Source organism: Myotis myotis, unplaced genomic scaffold, assembly GCF_014108235.1.
Source record: "Myotis myotis isolate mMyoMyo1 unplaced genomic scaffold, mMyoMyo1.p scaffold_m19_p_11, whole genome shotgun sequence".
NCBI classification, from domain to species: Eukaryota; Metazoa; Chordata; class Mammalia; order Chiroptera; family Vespertilionidae; genus Myotis; species Myotis myotis.
Genome location: NW_023416315.1, coordinates 32,388,654 through 32,409,216, shown reverse-complemented (window position 1 = coordinate 32,409,216; position 20,563 = coordinate 32,388,654). Strand labels below are relative to the sequence as shown.

The 20,563-nt window shown below is 35.7% G+C and overlaps 1 protein-coding gene across 9 annotated transcripts in view; it reads left to right on the top strand.

Moving 5' to 3' along the window:
- The window catches only part of PHF14 (PHD finger protein 14), a 164,479-nt gene that overhangs the window by 47,544 nt on the left and 96,372 nt on the right, over positions 1-20,563 (top strand). For all 9 annotated transcript variants that reach the window (XM_036328037.1, XM_036328035.1, XM_036328034.1 and 6 more), the window contains exons 14-16: positions 132-300; positions 18,885-18,935; positions 19,062-19,183. In XM_036328037.1, coding sequence (XP_036183930.1) covers positions 132-300; positions 18,885-18,935; positions 19,062-19,183 — 342 coding nt within the window. The remainder of the gene's footprint in view (positions 1-131; positions 301-18,884; positions 18,936-19,061; positions 19,184-20,563) is intronic.

The following is a 20,563-nucleotide window of genomic DNA, read 5'->3' as shown; positions in this document are numbered from 1 at the left end:
ACCAATGTGTATTATTATATATTCTTCACAATGTATGTTTTTATATATTCTGAATTTTATATTTGTAGAAACCAATGCTAACACCAGGAGGTAAAAATAAATGTATGAACTTATATTTTTTCTTTATATAGGCAGTGCTCAGAATGTGACCAGGCTGGGAGCAGTGACATGGAAGCAGAGATGGCCATGGAAACTTTACCAGATGGGACCAAACGATCAAGGAGGCAGATTAAGGAACCAGTGAAATTTGTTCCACAGGATATGCCTCCAGAACCCAAGAAGATTCCAATAAGAAACACGGTAATTTATTCCCTATTTATTGTATTCATCACAAAATTCTGAGGCCAAAACTGAAGAGGTGAGAAAGACAAAGCATGAACATATACATAGGAGCCAAAGAAAGAAACATGTATATTGCTATTGGTCATTTTTAGGACCGTATTGTTTTACATTATGAAATATACCATACATACCTGAGAATTTATAGTTTATTTATTCCACCTAAAGCATAATAATAATGAATACCTGTTATTAATAATGAACTTACCAAGCAACTTCAAAAATAGAGCATTACTAAAGCCTTTGGAGTCCACTGTGAATTCCTGGGTAATCATATTCCCATCCATTTAGCACAGAAGTCAGCCCCTTCCTCAAATTTATATTTCTCATCTATTTTTTTAAATTACACTCCAAATGTATGTATTCATAAATAATAAATGGTTTTTCTGGTTTTGAATTTTGTATGAATGGAGTCACACTTTTTTCTTCTGTTATTGATACTTTGACCAACAATATATTGATTTGATTCATACATGCTGGTCATTTATTTTCACTAAGGTGTGATTTTCTTTTTTGAAAGAATAGATCATTATTTATTTTATCTTTTGTTCTGTATATTGCCAGTTTTGCTGTTTGCATCTTTCTTTTATAAACAGAAAAAAGTATTTAAGTATTTTTGTAAATGTCTCCTGCAGCATGGTAACAAGGAGTTAGAGTATATACCAAGATGTGGCTTTGTTTAACTATAGGATATTTGCCCCTTCAGTTTTGTAAGATAATTCCACTGTTTCCCAAACCAGTTTACACTCATACCAGTCATATATAATGTTACTATTGCTCTCAAATTTGTTTTGTCCACTGTTTTTATGCTCTTTAATGTTATACATATAAAATGGTATATCATTGCTTTATTTTGCATTTCCCTCAAAGCTAATGACGTTGAACATCTATTTATATATAATATATATTATAAATATATGTATTTATATAATTTGGTTGCTTCCCTGTGTTTGTTTCTATGTATTAGGTAGAACACTGTTTCCTGGAATTGGTAGAGTGGCCTTGTGCAATAGGTGGGTGACCTGTGGTTGCGCTCACAGTTCTGTAGTTGAGCCTGGATTGCTGTTGGCATCTTGGGGAGGAGTTGACCTCTAGGCCAACTGGCTTTGATAACCAGCTGCAACTACAGTGGGAGAGTTGCTGTCCAGGAGGCCAGGCCCAGCTCTGAAGCAAGGCAGGCTGATGCTAGTGCTGTGTCTTGGGTCTTTTATTGATAGGTTTGGGACATGCTGTCACCAGCTTGTTTGAGAGATTTTAGCAAAGTCTGAAGCCTGAACCAGGACAGGCCAATGATATGGAAAAGCAGCTATAAATAGCTTGGCGGGGCTGCAAATTAGATGGGGTGGGGTCTCAGGGAATCCTCAGGTCTGAACAAATAGTGTGTTCCAGGCTGTTATGGCTGCCAGTCAACCCTGGGAGAGGGGAGGTCCTAGCTCAGGAACAATGGCCCTTGCAGACACCTCTGTATGGGAGAAAGCTGCCCCTGAGTTCCTACCCCGATGCCAGACAATCCAGTTCCTACCAGTATGTGTCTCGGTCCCCTGTGCTGGAGCTTGGAAGAAGCTGTACTATGTAAGTTTGTGCACTGGCTCTTTAAGAGGGACACCTGGGATTCCAGCAGCCTCTCTGTCACTGAGCCACAATCCCTGCTGGTTTTTAAGGCCAGAAGTTATGGGGACTTCTCTTCCCAGCTCTGGAAACCTGAGCTGGGGGTCTGGTGTGGGGCTAGGACCCTTTGTATCTCACAGGCAGCCTCCACAGAGACGATCTCCTTCCAGATTAAAAAAACAACACACTTGGGTGCTGGACCAGCATGTTCTGTGCCTCCATGCCGCCTACCAGTCTCAATGTACTTTCTTGTTTACTTCTCTGGTTGTAGGACCTCCATTCAGCCAGTGTTCAGGCGGTTCTGAATGATGGTTGTTTTCTATTTCAGTTGTAATTTTGATGTAGTTATGGGAGGCGGCCAATATAAGCACTTACCTATGCCGCCATCTTGGTTACTTGTTCTATTCCCATTTAAAAAATTAGTATTTAACTATTATAACCTCTATTTTACTCAAAATCATACTAAGGAACAGAAAGCCTGAGTAATTTACCTGTGATCTTATAGATAGTAAGCAAATAGAAATAGGATCCAGATAGCCTGATTAAGAACGCATCTTTACTGAGGTCTGTAGAACATTTAGGCGAGGTACAAATAGAGTTGTAAAATATTTGGTTATTATGTAGCATAGTTGGGAATGTGGTGTTCTAATCTGACAGCAGAATGTTCATGTGTATTTCCACAGCATAGTGTCATGGGAATGCAGGCACATGTCAACTTACTATCTCATATAACCGAGTTCATTCACATTAAATATAGATTCAGCACTCTTTTTCTCTGTACTCTTGAGTGTGAGCAGTTTTCCTTTTCAAGCTTGCTCAAGAGCATCAGCATCACTCCTGTCAATCTTAGTGCAGCAGTGTGGAAGTTAACAAAATGCTTGAAGGTATTCTACCTTGAGGAATCTGACATTAAAAAAAAATCAAACAAAAAGAAAAGAAAACGTTTAGAAGCAGCAAATTAATAAGTACACTGACAGCATGCATATAGATGAGCCACAAGTTTTTTCTGTTGTTCTATGTTGGTTTGCTTTTGCTTCCTCGAAATTGTGAATACTGTGAAACCTGCTGTGGGGGAAAAAAAAGAGTGTGTGCTTTTGAATTGAGTGAAATTGAAAAAGTTCATGGTTTTCTGTCCTATTTTTTTTCTTTCCTAAGTAGTCACTCCAGATTTATCTAAAACATTTAGCTTATTGAATCTCAGCTTTTTGATTAAGCAACGAATATCTTTTTTATTTGATCGCATGCTTTGATCATTGTTAAGAGAGATGGGCCCACAGAGTCAATCTTTGTGCTCCAGTGCCTCCTTTGTGCCAACCAAGGCTGCTATTAGAAGAATGGCATCCACTTTTTCCTGCTGACAGGCAGTTTCCATTTATCGTGGCCTGAGAGGACAATGGGGAATAGACTACAGTAAGCCTTACTATATTTTTATTATTTGGATACTGAGGAAAGTCCATTTTCATTTCATTTTACTCTGGTTTCCTTAATAAGGATTTATAGAAACCTGAATGAATACAATATATTTTGAGACATCCAATTCCATAAGATGTAGGTGCTCTTCAAAGTGAGTCGTCCCAGAATTACATTTTTCTCTCAAATTTTTTTCTACTTGAAGGTGATAAAAAGATTAGTCAGAAAAACCACTTGAAAAAAATTATATCACTAAAGATTAGATGTTTAAAAATAATGGGTTAAAAGACCTATTTCTAAGGGTAAAAATGAAAATACTATACTTCCAGAAAATATCTTTCCTTTTTTTTTGTTGTTAATCCTCATCTGAGGATATTTTTTCCTTAGATTTTTTTGAGAGCTTGGTGAGGAGGAAGTGAAGGGGAGAGAGAGAAATAAAAAACATCGATGCAAAAAAGACATATCGGTTGGTTGCTTCTTGCACATGCCCTGACCAGGGTCTGGGCGTGAACCTGCAACCCAGATACGTGCCCTTGACCCCTCGGCGCATGGGTCTGTATTCCAACTGCTGAGCCACACCAGCCAGGGCAGAAAATACCCTTCTTATACAAACATGGAGATAATCTCCGATCATATTTTAATATTATATTTAATTATTTGGCATTAATAATGCCAATTTTTGGCAGTTTATTATTAAAGTTTTTATTATAAAAGTAATGTGTGAATACTTTTTAGTTGTAAAAAATTTAAAACAAAATGAAATCTCCTTTGAGTTTCCTGTGAGCATTCCCCTCTCCCAACCCAAATTCACATGCTTCAAATCTGCCGTTAATACAAGGGCACATATTTTGAACTTTGATGATCTGATATTTATGTTGGTATATTTGTCAAAAAAATAAGAAAGAAATAACCAATGAGCCATATGGAAAAGTAGTGTGGGAATAATGAAAGAAACAGAAATATTCAAATATTAATAAGTAAAAGAGGAATGATCTGGTTTCAGAAACTTTTTCACATATTGTTTCCTGCTCTGGAGATATGACTCTATATCATTTTCTTAGATTGGCTCGCAAGTACCCCATCTCCAGTATTTCAGTACCCATTATTCTCTATTTTTATTACTGGATACAAATAGGAGGACTGAGTCTAAAGAAGGATAAGTATGAAAAGCATATTTTATTTACCTTTATCTGTTATTTAGTATTAATCCATTTGTCATAACTACCTCATGAAGTAGTTACTAATATCAGTTCCTTATAGCTGAGGAACTGAGGCAGAGTTCAAATAACTAACTGCCTAAAAACATGCAGCTTCTAAGTCATAAGTCAAACTTAGTTTTAACTACTTCATTGTGCTGCCTTTCTAGATAAAATGACTAGCTCTTCTCCTGGGCCAGAATCCGAGTCTCCACACACTTCCAGCAGCTTAGTGACTAAGGGTTGGGTCAGGAAAATGAAAAGTCATTGTGGAGAATTAGGGGCTAATGTGGATGTTAAGAAAGCTGTCACCATAGGTTGGGGGAGCTCTGCTGAACATCAGAGAAATCGTCGATTTCTCTGAGCAAGTGGGGGGAGCTGGCATTAGGTCAGACAACTTGACAGTGAAGATCTCAGCCTGACGAGCCCTGGTGAGCTGGGGGAAAATGAGTTTGTGGGGAAGTCAGCAAAGCCGCCCAGGACTGTGATGTGGAAGTTAATGGAAAGGTCCACAGGCTGCAGCAGCTGAAAAAGCCAAGCAGCAGAGAGTCCCAGGACCTCCTGAGAAAAGTGACCTTCACTTTCCCTCTCTGTTTCAAATCTGACATGGGACTATACAAGGAAGGGAGTTCCGGGAAATGAGGTGGCTGTGGTCGTGGTGGAGATGGATGTGTGCCAGACTGACCACAGGCAATCTAGCCTAGTGCCTGACTTCTGTTTTCAGCAGTCACTAACGTAGTGCTTGCTTGTCACATGGGTAGGTGCTCTGAATAGTGACATTTGCGAACTCCTTTCCGCCGCCCCTTCTCTTTCCTCTTTGAGGACTGCAATATTGTCTTTTTCATTCATACTGTCCCAGCTCTGAGCATTGTGCAAGGCAAGCAGTGAGTTCTTGATAAAGTGGTTAAATGAATCACTGACAGCATGAATGCAGACAGTGAATTGAAGAGTGATGAAATAGCAAGAGGATGTTACCTGAGTGTAAGCCAAAGGAAGTGAACCTGGGCTTTTTCAGGCCCAGCTGTATTTAAAATGGAGAGAGGGTTAACTCCTTTCCTAGCTTGCTGAATGTACTTTCAGCTGAGCCTTCACAATGTTTGCCATTCAGTTATGACTGAATCCCAGGTTTTCTCTCCCTCATTTTTCTTCTTAAAAAAAGTTAATTAAAAGGGAGTAACATGAATGAAGTAAAAAACCTTTAAAAATAAAGGTTCTTGTGATAGATGGTACGTCAGCTTCTGTTACCCCAGTGACTTTCTTTCACTCTTCCTCTATTTATAGAAGCTACACAAATGAGTTCAGGACTTTTCTCATTAGAGACTTTGGCAGAGAGAGTCCCTTTTATTTTGACTGCATTAAGCAATTTCTTCACAGTTCCTATAACTTCTGCCATCGGTTGCCAGTGTTTACTTAAAAAATTGGCTTTGGTATAATTTATTTTTAGTGGTTGAGCTGATTCTTTGAATCTACATCAGTTGATATAGTAATATCACTTTATAAAATAATAAATTTCATGTCTAATTATACATTCTGGAGAAAACTAGTAGTTTTAACTTCTGCATTGATAGCCATTGATAACAAATGGGGATAATTTTTTATACATTTTTCATTTATTATAGAAATGAAAATGTTTAGTCTTTGGGACTAGAATCTCATTTATCATAATACAATTCAGCTTCTTTTGTACTGGGAGAATTGCTTTTCTTCTCCCGCATGAGAGCTTTTATAGGACAGTGAATTCATTAATATACCTAGCCCACCTTCAAATATAAGATCACCATACTTCAGCGATTTTCAACCAGTGTGCCACAAGAATTTTTAAAACATGCAGTACCTGACTATTTAGTCAGGGGCACTGACCTCTTTTCTCTTAGACTGTCAAATAAAAAATGACAACAGCCACTACAATAGCCATGCAGTGTGAATGAGTCACAATTATACTTATTTCTTTTGTCAGTGTAATTTTTGGCAGAAAGTGTAATTTTTGGTGTGCCACAGAATTTTAGTAACTAGTTTATGTGTGCCATGAGATGGAAAAAGTTGAAAATCACTGCCATACTTCATATATTACTTGGATTAAGAAAAACTTTTTCTTGAATTAGTAAAATGTTACGTGATTCTCATCTTTCAACTATGAGTTTTTTATTATAGTACTTCCATTTCACTAGTTTCAAGTACTGTATTTTTCCTTCCACCTTTCCAGGTTGTTTCTTTAGCATTCAGCCAAAACAACTCTGTAACTCCATTGATCTTGTAGTTGTTGTTTATCTGAACTGTGAAGCATTCACTGTCTAGTATCACATAGTCCATTTTATGATTTTATAATATTCTAGTTTTAATACTTGTTTTATTTTTCACATCTTTGTAGGTGGCAGCAGTTTACAGTTATTTCATTTACTTTGATTTTGCAAATTTTCAGCTTTATCTCACAGTACTTAGAGGGTAGATCATAACTTCTGATGCATGCAACATAATTCTTAGCTTCACTGATTTGATCGTTAGTGTAATTTGTCTTCTTGGATAAACCTTCAGAGTCCAGTAAAGGGAAGACAGTACTTGAAGGTGAACTTTTGTTTATAATAGATAGAAAAATGGATTTATATTATGTTTTCTTCACAATTGTCAAAATTGTAGGCAATTATCCTTTGTCTGAATGCTTTGGTCATATTTATTCCTGAGTTGAATAATAGTTCTTTTATTTTTAAATTGGATTGTTTATTTCTTGTTGAGTTTTGAGTTCTTTATATACCCTAGATACAAATCTTTTAGCAAATATATGCTTTGCAAAGATTTTCATAGTCTGTGGCTTGCCTTTTTATTTATTTTTTTAGCAGATTTTTTTTTTTTTAAATCTTCTCCTGAGGATTTTTCCCTCATTAATTTTTTAATATATTTTTATTGATTTCAGAGAGGAAGGAAGAGGGAGAGAGAGATAGAAACATCAATGATGAGAGAGAATCATTGATCGGCTGCCTCCTGCACGCCCCCTACTGGGGATCGAGCTCACAACCCAAGCGTGTGCCCTTAACCAGAATTGAACCCGGGACCTTCCAGTCCGCAGTCTAATGCTCCATCCACTGAGCCAAACCAGATAGGGATGAATAATAGTTCTTTATGTTAAGTAGTAAAAATTGGATGCTTGAAAATCCAGGTCATTATATATATACTCTGTAATCTTTGCTTGTGACTGCTTGTCCTACTCTTGAACCATGATCAAGTTAATTTTTTAAAACATATTTCTGTTGAGGAACTATAATAATTTAAGGCACTGTGCAACAGATGATGAATAGAATACCAAAATGAAGACATGTTATATGCCTTCCAGGAAATAGGAAGTTGACTGTCAAGTAAATTTGATGTAAATTAGAAAGTACAGTGTCCGTATGAGAGATATAGTTAAATTCCCTAATGGGTAACATGATTGTACTGAAATAGAAGAAGAAAGAGAGAAGATTGAGGTGAGCCACAAAGACTAATAGTTGACTGTTATTGTTGCCCAAAGCATGGGTATTAGTAAGATAAAATTTTTAAAGTAACAGCAAGCCAGACACTTGTAAAAGCATTGGAAACTTTAGCATAAAATTTAGTGTAAAAATTTTGAACCTGTAGCCATCTTTCTTACAACTTTTTTTTTTAATTAAATCTTTATTGTTCAGATTATTACATTTGTTCCTCTTTTTTCCCTCCCATAACTCCCCTCCTCCCAGTTCCTGCCCCACCCTCCGCCCTCACTCCCCACCCACTGTCCTCATCCATAGGTGCACGATTTTTGTCCAGACTCTTCCCGCATCTCCCACACCCCTTTTCCCCCCCAAGAATAGTCAGTCCATTCCCTTTCTATGTCCCTGATTCTTTTATAATCAACAGTTCATTCTGTTCATCAGATTATTTATTCACTTGATTCTTAGATTCACTTGTTGACAGATGCATGTTTGTTGTTCATAATTTGTATCTTTACCTTTTTCTTCCTCTTCCTCTTCTTAAAGGATACCTTTCAGCATTTCATATAATCCTGGTTTGGTGGTGATGAACTCCTTTAGCTTTTCCTTATCTGTGAAGCTCTTTATCTGACCTTCAATTCTGAATGATAGCTTTGCTGGATAAAGTAATCTTGGTTGTAGGTTCTTGGTATTCATCACTTTGAATATTTCTTGCCACTCCCTTCTGGCCTGCAAAGTTTCTGTTGAGAAATCAGCTGACAGTCGTATGGGTATTCCCTTGTAGGTAACTGAGTTTCTTTCTCTTGCTGCTTTTAAGATTCTCTCTTTGTCTTTTGCTCTTGGCATTTTAATTATGATGTGTCTTGGTGTGGTCCTCTTTGGATTCCTTTTGTTTGGGGTTCTCTGCGCTTCTTGGACCTGTAAGTCCATTTCTTTCACCAGGTGGGGGAAGTTTTCTGTCATTATTTCTTCAAATAGGTTTTCAATATCTTGCTCTCTCTCATTTTCTGGCACCCCTATAATTCTGATGTTGGTACGCTTGAAGCTGTCCCAGAGGCTCCTTATACTATCCTCGCATTTTTGGATTCTTTTTTTATTTTGCTTTTCTGGTTGGGTGTTTTTTGCTTCCTCGCATTTCAAATCATTGACTTGATTCTTGCGCTCCTCTGGTCTGCTGTCGGGAGTCTGTATAATATTCGTTATTTCAGTCCGTGTATGCTTAATTTCTAGTTGGTTCCCCAATATAAGATCGAGGGTCTCATTAGTTTTCTTGTAGATCTCATTAAGTTTATCGGCGGCTTCTAAACAGTTCTTGAGAGACCTTAAAAGTGTGGTTCTGAACTCTATATCTTCCATTGACAATTTTGTCCTGTTTCTTTGTCTCCGCATTTTGTTATGCTTCCTTGGTGCACCCCCTAGTGGTCTTTGTTCCCAGTCTTATAGTTAAACCTTGATTGTTGTAGCTAATACCAGGGAGGGTTTGAACTCCAGGCCAAGTGGCTATGAGAATCAGCTGTGTCTGCAGTGAGAGAACTTCTGTCCTCTAGGGAGGTGCTAATCTGGCGTTTGCCTGAGGCTATCCGGCAAATGCCTCTGTGCAGGGCTTGGGCGGGGCGGGTCTCACAGGATCAACAGGGTGGGCCGGAGAGAGCAGTTATGGCGGCTCTCAGTCCTGTCCCCAGGGGCTCTGCCTCTCCGAGTCCCAGCACCCGCTGCAAACCTCGGAGAGAAAGCTGCACTCGCTCTGACCGAAGCCAGACAGTCCCGCTTCTCCCGTTTGAGTCTGGGTCGCTAAAGACTCGTCCATATCTGGAGCTCAGAGTCTTCGACTCCCTCCCGATTGAAAACGCCAACCGCGCCCTCCGCCGCCAGCCCGCTCCGTGCACTCTGCACCTCAGAATTTGACTTCAGCGCTGCGCCTCCTCTGAGTGTCCGTATGCGTTTCTCTTTCCTCCTAGTTGTAGGACTTCCACTCAGCCAGTGTTCCTGTGGTTCTGGGTGATGTCTGTTCCGTTTTTTAGTTTCACTTTTGAAGTAGTTGTTCAAGGCAGCAAACTCCGGCGTTAACCTATGCCGCCATCTTGGTTCTCCCCACAACTTTTTTATAATAGGCATTTTGATGGCCTCAGCCTCTCACATTACTATCTTGGCAAAATTTTGAAAACGTTAATGGGATTAAATCTTAATATTTTAGCCTTGGCTTGTGTGGCTCAGTTGGTTGGATGCCTATACCAAAGAGTTGCTGGTTAAATTCCCAGTTAGGGCACAGGCCTGGGTTTTAGGCTCGATCCCCTATAGGGGGCATGCAGGAGGCAGCCCGTCTTTGTTACATGAATGCTAGGATAAATTCAGACAGTAAAACTGGGCCCAACAATTAGAACTATCTTATAGTGGAACATGCTGCTTGTTCTTTGGAATAGTTAAAGCTATATGACTATAAGGGATATTTTTTGAAGGGTTTTCTGCATTGGGTAAAGAAGATTAGATGAAATAATTTTTTTTAATTTTAATATTAAGGTGTATGTGAAATAACCTTGATAAAAATCAAGATTCCTTTGAGCTCAGGATGTTGTGGGGCCTTCTTAACATTTCTAGTCCAATAGTCATCTTTGTTCTCATAGTTACCCAGCAACCTATTTACCTCAGTATCTTCTGCTATCACTTAAAATTCTAGTATCTTATATGGATCCTCTGTATAGTCATTTTAATAATGCTTTTGCTACCACTCTTGATTCTTTTATACTCTTGCTAATCCAAACTCATTGAGGTTGTCAGCATCACACTGAAATGTATTCCTTTGAGATTTATTTTGTTTATTAGGCATTTTTTCTATATCCATCTTTAAGACGAATGTAGAGTTTTATATCATTATGAAAGATATTAAAATTTGATTCTTAAATTTAAGAACAATCTTTATTGTGATTTTGAAAGATCTGAGCAGTATGATTTTATTTTTTTATTTCACCTTAGTTACATTTATGATATTTATAAGTATTTATTCATGTAATTATTTGTTTGGTATCTGTGTAGACTCATAGACCTGAAACTCCAGGGACAGGAGCTGTCCTGTTTACTACTCTGTATCCATGAACTACCACAAGGTTTGGTTCACAGCACGTACTTAGTATTTCACAAATAAATTCTTCCATCTTCCACCATGGCTATGCATTTGAAGCCACTGTACTGTGGAAGACTTTTTTTCTAGCCCTTTATTGTTAGGAGGAAATTGGTCCCTTTCTTCTTGTATGTTAATCATATTTCATTGGTAAAACTAGAGAATTACTGTAAAGGCAGTCTGGGATACTTCCGATTAAGTACCCATTATTTAGACATTTTCTCTGTATTTTTTATTTGGAAGCTTTTCACTCGCTTTTAGGCAAGTAAATTACTTTTGAAGAAAATACAAATTAGCTTACACATGTCCCCTTTGAAGTTACTTTAAAATTGATGTTTGTACTTTTGGGCATATTTTCTAACAACTTTAATGTAACTTGAAAGCTTTCAGGTTTTCTTTTCATTTTCTTTGCATTCTGTGTCATGTGGTAACTTTTCATCTTTTATACAAGTGCCAAAGGACTTATTGGGACCTATCTTTCCATAGTCTTTTACACACATGAATCATCTTCTGTTGTCTTTGAAGTTGTCAGATCTTCCTGTCTTGGATATTTTGTCTCTTGTTTGTATATATCCTTTTTTGGAAAATAAATACACTAAAAAGTCAAAATATTTTTTAGCAGCTTTGACTGAAACCATGTTGTTTTTCAAGATGTACTTTTTCTTATAGATCATTATTTTGGAAATAGACTTGAATCTCTTTTCCATCTTACTTAACACTGTAAGTCAATAACCTGTTCCAAATGGCAGTCTTCACTTGAGAATCAAATATCCTAGAATCTACTCTTACTACATTTGTTGTTAAATTAGTTGTACAGATACAAAGGGGCATCCTATTTAACAAAGTTAGAGCTTAAGTCCTAAGAATTTGAAAATCTGGAATGTGTTTATTATATATTTTTTAAATTTAATTTTAACTTAATTATACATACAATTTTTTGACGGATTCATCCCTACTGAAATGACTAAAGGTTACTAAGTATTGTGTTCTTTTCTTAATTTACTTATTATTTTATACTGTTTTAATTAAATTATTATAGTTCTGTGAAGAAAGTTTTATTTGGAGGCTTCACATATCAGTTATTATTGAAGTCTATTGTGAGACTCAAGGTGACTTTTGAGACATTAAACAGATTATATAACCTCTGTCTTTCATCCTTAGAAGAAATCCTGTCAAAATTTTTGTGGTGGAACTGGACCATACTTAACTCACTTTGGCTCACTTGGAAGAGATTCACTGTGGGTTTTAAGGAATCTTATTTGGAACCCAAAGGCTTCTATTGTGTTTTTTGCCTCTTGGAAATACATCATTTTTCTTTATTTCCAAGAGTATGGAATAAAGAATGGGCAAAGCTTTAGGATTTTATTTATTTTGAATATACCATTATCTGTGAGAAGGGCTTTACAGGACTACCTATTATATAAAATGTATATTTTATTTTATATTTTTAGGTTTGTAGTTATTTTAATTTATAGTGTTAACCCAACTGGTCATGATTTTCTTTTGCTTCTTCCACATATTTTCCTAACCCTGTTAATATAAATCAAAATAGATAAAAATAAACCCTACAGCCAATGGATAAGAAGGGAAAACACTCATTTTCAGTGCTCACTCCATGTGTTGGATGCCAGCAGCCAACAGAAACAGATGGCACTTTATTCAACCTGATTTATATATGTAACTAACATTTTTCTATTGCATATTTCATGAGTTTTATATAATGTATGATTGTTTTCAATATGTTCTATAATTGGAAAACATACTTATTTTTTAGAATATATATGTAAACTTTATATATGTGTATGTATACATATACTGGTATATATATATATATATATATATATATATATATATTTTTTTTTTTTTTAATATTTATTTATTTTATATAGAAGCATTTTGAACAGCTGCCAGATAGCTACTGGCATTTATTCCTTAGTATAAATCTGAAGATATTTGGCTTTACAGAGGTTTTCAAGGTTTGATTTACTTGTCCTAATTAACACTGAATTTGAAATTTTGCTCAAGAATAAGAGTTGATATATATAAATTACATAGCAAGTCATTCCTTATGTTTTATCTGGCTACATCATAGTTTATTTATTTATAATATATTTTTATTGATTTCAGAGAGAGGAAGGGAGAGGGAGAGATAGAAACATCAATGATGATAGAGAATCATTGATCTGCTGCCTCCTGTATACCCCATACTGGGGATCAAGCCTGTAACCTGGGCATGTGCGCTGACTGGGAATCGAACCAATACCTCCTCCTGGTTCATAGATGGACGCTCAACCAGTGAGCCATACCAGCCTGGCTCATGGCTTACCTATTAATTGTTGTTTGTGTAAATGTTGATTTATCATAAAAAAGGTAAATTGTTAGGTACAGAGAAAACTGCACATATGAATGCGTAAAACCCATCCTATGATATTAAAGATGAAGATATGGAGATACTGTCTTCTAGCTTTAAAGTTAGTTCACTTGTCAAATGAATCATTCTAACCTGGGAAAATTATCATGCATCAAACAATTGCAAATTAAAATAACCCCAGTTCTAAAGAATTAATTTAAATTTGTTACATGTCTTCTAGTCCAAATGAAGTTATTGAAACATTTAATTATTTGTTTCAGATGAATAAGCTACTAAAATATTTTATTATTTTCTAATACCATTTCATTCTCTTGGTGGATGTTTTTATCACCTCCTGTTTTCAAGTAAATGTACTATACACAGATAAAGAGCCAGGTGATCTAAGCACCTCGGGTTGAATTGTTCTTTAGGCAAATAAAGTTCTTAAAATATGACAAACCAAAATAATAGTAATAATAATAATAATGTGTCAAGATTTGGAGTGAGTTTCAAACTTTCCATTTGCTTTTAAGAGCTTAATAATTGCAAAAAGAACCACAATTTGGAATTGAACCTTCAGTTGATCATTTGGAACTTCTAGGTAATGTGTCTGCTTTATTTTGTTTCTAAAATAGTGTCAGCCTCAATGTATATCATAAAATTGCCACCTGGTTTTGAATACATGTATACATCTAAGATGGGGCAAGTTCTTTGATAATTGAAATTTGTTGGATGAGCCGAACATGTTTTTGTTTTTCTTTCTTTTTACTTTTTTGCATAATTTCTCCCACTTTTTCACTCCCCTTACATTTTCTAATTCATTCAGGGGCACCATGTGATATGTTCTGTTGTGATCATAGGCAATTATGACTTGTCGTGACTATTTCACTGAAACTAGAAAGAAACCAATAGCTCTCAGCATTTTCTTGGAGGAGTTGGTATTGTCAAGAGTTGTGTTTGGATTAAATCACCTTATATTTTTTTCTTTGTGAATATTAGTGATGTGATAAATGCTGAAGACGCTTGCTATAATTTACTTTGGTAATGGATCATGGTAGTCACTATACTGTGTAGGATAGCAAATTGGGTAGAATACAGTGTTAATTTGAGATATTGAGGTCTTCTCTCTATTGGGTACAATTCTCTAACTTGTTTCGAAACATAAGAATTCATGTAGGCATTATGATGTTACAGCTTAAGTATTCAAGTGAGAGTTAGATATTTCTTTTCTCATGATAATTTTGCTTATCTCTATTTGGGATTAAATTTATTAATTTGGATTTGGCATGCAAGAAAAATTACCGAATTGGGAGTTGAGACACCTGGATTGGAAGTTTACCTTTGTTAATTATCAGCTATGTGATCATCAAGTCACTTCCCTGGACTGCTTTTTCAAAGCTCTAAGACAATGTCATTTCACAAACCTCTAGCCAGACTCACCAAGAAGCAAAGAGAGAGGACCCAAATAAACAAAATCAGAAACGATAGAGGCGAAATAACAACAGACCCCACAGAAATACAAATGATTGTTAAAAAATACTATGGACAGCTCTACTCCAACAAACTAGACAACCTGGAGGAAATGGACAAATTCCTAGAAAAATACAACATTCCAAAACTCAATCAGGAAGAATCTAAAAATCTCAACAGGCCAATAACTATGGAAGAAATTGAAGCAGTCATCAAAAAGCTTCCAGCAAACAAAAGCCCAGGACCAGACGGCTTCACAGGGGAGTTTTACCAAACATTCAAGGAAGAACTAAAACCTATCCTCCTCAGACTACTACAAAAAATTCAAGAGGAAGGAACACTTCCAAGCTCATTCTATGAAGCCAGCATCACCCTAATACCAAAACCAGGTAAAGACAACACAATGAAAGAGAATTACAGGCCAATATCCCTCATGAACATAGATGCCAAAATCCTCAACAAAATCTTAGCAAATCGGATCCAGCAGTACATCAGAAAGATCATACACCATGACCAAGTAGGATTTATCCCAGGGATGCAAGGATGGTACAATATCCGCAAATCAATAAACGTGATACATCACATAAACAAATTGAAAGAAAAAAACCACATGGTCATATCAATTGATGCAGAAAAAGCATTTGACAAAATTCAACACCCATTTTTGATAAAAGCTCTCAGCAAGGTGGGAGTAGAAGGATCATACCTCAACATAATAAAAGCCATATATGACAGGCCCACAGCCAACATCATACTCAATGGACAAAAACTAACACCATTTCCCCTAAGAACAGGAACAAGACAGGGATGCCCCCTCTCACCACTCCTGTTCAACATAGTACTGGAAGTGTTAGCCATTGCAATTCGGCAAGAAGAAGAAATAAAAGGCATCCAAATTGGAAAAGAGGAAGTAAAACTGTCCTTATTTGCAGACGACATGATATTATACATACAAAACCCTAGAGACTCCATCAAAAAGCTACTGGACTTAATACATGAATTTGGCAATGTAGCAGGATACAAAATTAACCCCAAGAAATCCGAGGCATTTCTATACACCAATAGTGAACTTTCAGAAAGAGAGATTATAAAAACAATCCCGTTTACCATCGCACCAAAAAAATTAAGACAATGTCATTTCATATCCTTATAGTATTTTTCTTACTAGAAATTGTTTATGTTGCTTATGGTTAGTTATTTAAAGTTATTACAGGAATACAGCAATGATTACTACTTAGTAATAAGTGCACTTAATTTAAAATAACTGTTTTAGATACTTATAAATACACTTACTCATTTTAAAAATAGCATTTAATTAAATATATGCATATTTATATAAGAAGGAAGTTAAAAATATAGAGAGGTGTCATTATGCCATCGTTTGTTATGATCATTTATTGGCATTATTGTGCCTTTTGATACTAATTGCAGTATGAGTATGAAAAACTTTGAATTGATGGAGTCATTCCAGATGCCTGAAGATTTAAAGTATTAATTATAAATTGTAAATAATTGTATGTCTTCTAAAGAATTAAAAATGTGAACTTGGAGCTTTCACCTATATATTTCAAAAATCATTTCACTGATTAGGTGATTCAAAAACTAAATGATTCATTTGCTATTTCATTACCTAAAAGTTGGGTTAAATGAAGAGAAATGTGACAGTGTGTGAAGGCGTTGTGAGCATTCTGGCATTCTGACATGTTTATAGAACTACTAGTAAAATGAGTAATTTGAATATTTTCCCTTTGATATTGGTTATTCTGGTGTCCTTAATTGAAATACCTTATATGCAAAAATTATGCAAATTGAGAAAATAGCTTATTAGAGAAGGAAACAATAGTTTATCCTTTTTAAAAATTGATTTCAGAGAGGTTGAAAGGGAGGGAGGGAAGGAGGGGAAGGGAGAGGGAGAGAGGGAGAGAGGGAGAGAGGGAGAGAGAGAGAGAGAGAGAGAGGGAGAGGGAGAGGGGGAGAGAGAGAGAGAGAGAGAGAGAGAGAGAGAGAGAAACATCAATGATGAGAGAGAATCACTGATCGGCTTCCTCCTGCACATCCCACCCTGGAGATCTAGCCGGCAACTGGGCATGTGCCCTGACCTGGAATCAAACTGTGACCTCTTGGTTTATAGGTTGATGATCAACCACTAAGCCATGCCAGCCGGGCAATAATTTGCCCTTTTGACAATATTTTATCATTTATATTTTCTAGCATAATCATTTATGAGTTTCAATCCAACCACTTATTTATTTTATTCCAAAAATTTATTCAGGCTTTGTAATACATATCTTATTAAGTTTAATTGGGTTTAGAAAGATGAGTGTTACATGACGTTACCAGTTTGGAGATGAACTGTGTTGGAGGACAGGAATTGAAGCATAAAGGATAGGCATGCCACAGAAGGGAAAGATGGATATGTAAAGAGCTAGACATAAAGTTTGAGTTAGAACTTAGATAAATGTTGTCAGTATTAGGTACTCTTTTGCGCTAATATTCTCAAACTTTAATATGAGTGTGGCTTACTTGGGGATCTTGTTAAAAGACAAATTTCAATTCAGTATGTAGTAAGAATTAGGATTCTACATTTCCAACAAGGTCCTAAGGAAGGCCAGTGCTTATGAGCCATGAGTGGTATTTTGAGGAGCAATGCTCAGTACTGTTCTTTGGGATTAAGAATAGATGTAGGGTCTGCCTTTAAAGACTTTTCTTGATACAGTCTTACTTTTCCTAATTCCCTACATAATGTGATTAAAACATACTAATTGGCAGTACAAATGTAAATGAATACATAGTTTATAAATTTACTTATTTTAAATGACTAGTCCAGTAAAGTATTGGTTATCTAAAGGCAGATTAAATAGTATGCAATGAGCCATGGTATTACAATAACAAGGGACTCAGTATTATGAATTGAAATGACAGTACTTTAGGAAAACATCAATGTATTATGTTGAATAGCAATTCTTTTTAGAATTATTTGGTAACCATAATCTGGGAATGTAATTTGTGGGAGTGGTGCCGCCTTTCTCTTCCATTCTCTGAAGAGCAGTGATCTGCACATGGAATTGTAGGTCTACAGAGGCTGTGCTATGTGGGTGGAGATTTTTAACATATCGGCTGTAAATACTTCTGTAGTTCATACTTTATTACTCTTAAACCTTTGGATATTGTCTTTCAAATGGTAAATGTGTTCTGAAATACATATTAAATGAATTTAAAATAAGTCATTTATATCATATTTTGCTTAGTTTTATTTTAACTAGAATTTGGGGACATCTGAAATCTTTTCCTCCCACTTTTTAAAAAATTGATTATTGTCCTAGCCAGTTTGGCTCAGTGGATAGAGCTTTGGCCTGTGTACTGAAGGATCCTGGGTTTGATTCCGGCCAAGGGCACATGCCCTGGTTGTGGGCTCTATCCCCAGTAGGGGGCATGCAGGAGGCAGCTGATCAATGATTCTCTCTCATCATTGATCTTTCTATCTCTCCCTTTTCCTTCTTCTCTGAAATCAATAAAGAAATATATATATTTTTTAAATTGATTATTTTTGTTGTACAAACATGCATGCATCCCACATACACGGGCATACAGTCGATGTAGTATGAGTCTAGGTTTAGCATTTCAGCTGTAGAAGTCATATAACTTATGAAAATTTAAATTTTCTGCGTAAATCATAATTGTATATGAATTATTTAAAAAATATTCAAACTAATTTTGGATAACTTTGTTTTCCTCTCAGATACTTGTGCTATTTAAAAGTATAGCACTATAAAGTGTTTAATTTTTCATGTTTTTTTTCCATGAGACATAAATAGTGCAATAGAGCTATACAGCATTACTTAGACATACTAATTTTATAAGTGCTTAACCTAAGTGGTAACGTTTAACAGAGAAAACTGTTTGTATCATTAATTAAACATTAGATATTTTTGTGGATTTCTTTTTCCTTTTTTTAGAGAACCAGAGGACGGAAACGAAGCTTCATTCCTGATGAAGAAAAACATGAGGTTGGAATAAGTTAAGCATTTTTTGGACAGTCTAAACTTTGAAAAACTTTTTTGCTAAAAATTATTTCTGTTTTCCTTGTAGCCTGATTTTGTTTTATGTTTTGTTTTGTTCTCCTGGGATGGCAGGAGAGAGTTCCTAGAGAGAGAAGACAGAGGCAGTCTGTGTTACAGAAGAAGCCCAAGGCTGAAGATTTACGAACTGAATGTGCAACTTGCAAGGGAACTGGAGACAATGAAAATCTTGTCAGGTAAGTTGAATTCTGAGACTTTGTCTTTAGGGGATTAAGGCTGCATTTTCATCATTTTCTCATCACAGATATAATGGGGAGGAACAGCACAGTGCAGGACCTTTTATAAAACCTACCACACATTGGATATTCTCTGGAGCTAGATGTAATTAGGAGCGATAATCTGAATTTTGAACACAAGAGAAGTTGACAGTACTCTGCTTATAGAGGCCACAGAAAGAGTTTGTACTAAGATTGTTTTATCTCATTAAATACTGAAATTACTAAGTTCTCTTAGCATGTTACAGAACTTAAACTTTATTAGCAATAATGATAAGGTAGAGATACTTTTTATAGATAAGAGCTCCATCAGTAGTTCTTTACTGTTTACCAAAACAAATGTGTTGAATGCTTCTCTCTTGTGAAATAAAGAAAGGTGAAAAGATGGCCTAGATAGATCTTACTTTGTTTTTTTGTTTTGTTTTGTTTTGTTGTTTGTTTTTGTTTTGGTACCTTTTTTTTAGCAGACATAATGCTAATCAGGAATCTCAGTTGATATTGCTATTCCTGATGGTCCAGACACTTCTAAATTTAGCCATTTGCTTCTTTTTCTGAGATGAAGGAATTGCTCAGAGCCTTCAGGGAGATAGAGAAGTGGGTGGGTGAACTAAGGAAACCTCATTTAAAAGAGTTATCACCTTTTCAAAGGACAGTGACATAAATAATCTTTTAGTATGTCAAAGGAATCCCTTCTGATTTCTTGCAAAATTGTCTTTCATAAAAACCCCTATTAAATTACATGAGGGCCCAGAAATTAAAAATTTCAAAAGCAGTAAATTGATAACACATGTATTAGTTCTATTATATGATTTTAAATATTTGCTTCCAAATGATGTCATTTATTTGTCATTAAAATTATAATTTCTATTTGTTTTAATTCCTCATATAAAAGCAAGAAGTTTGGAATTTATGAGTTTTTTATACTATAATTGAGGAAGAGTAGGGGAAAATTAAAATTATAGTGAAAAAATACAAAGTGCTTCAACAAAGTCCAGGAAGTCCATAACATGTGGCCAGTGTTTCTTGAATGTCGTGAGAGCTCTCCTTGAGGTTAAACTTATTTAAATTTAGGATAATGTAGTTCTAATGATAGAAGATACCCATGAATAATTCTGACCACAATGTAATTTTCTAATTTATTAAAAAAAAATTCCAAGCAAAGCATAACATGATGGAGTGAATGAAACAATAAAACAACAAAAATGAATAAACAAAAGGGGGAAAAAACCCCATAAAAACAATCTTATATAGTGGACAAAATTCACTATAGGGGAAATTTCCTTGGGGTTGAGGATGGCATTACTGTGCATGATCAATTTGGAGAGCTGGTTATCTCCTTTT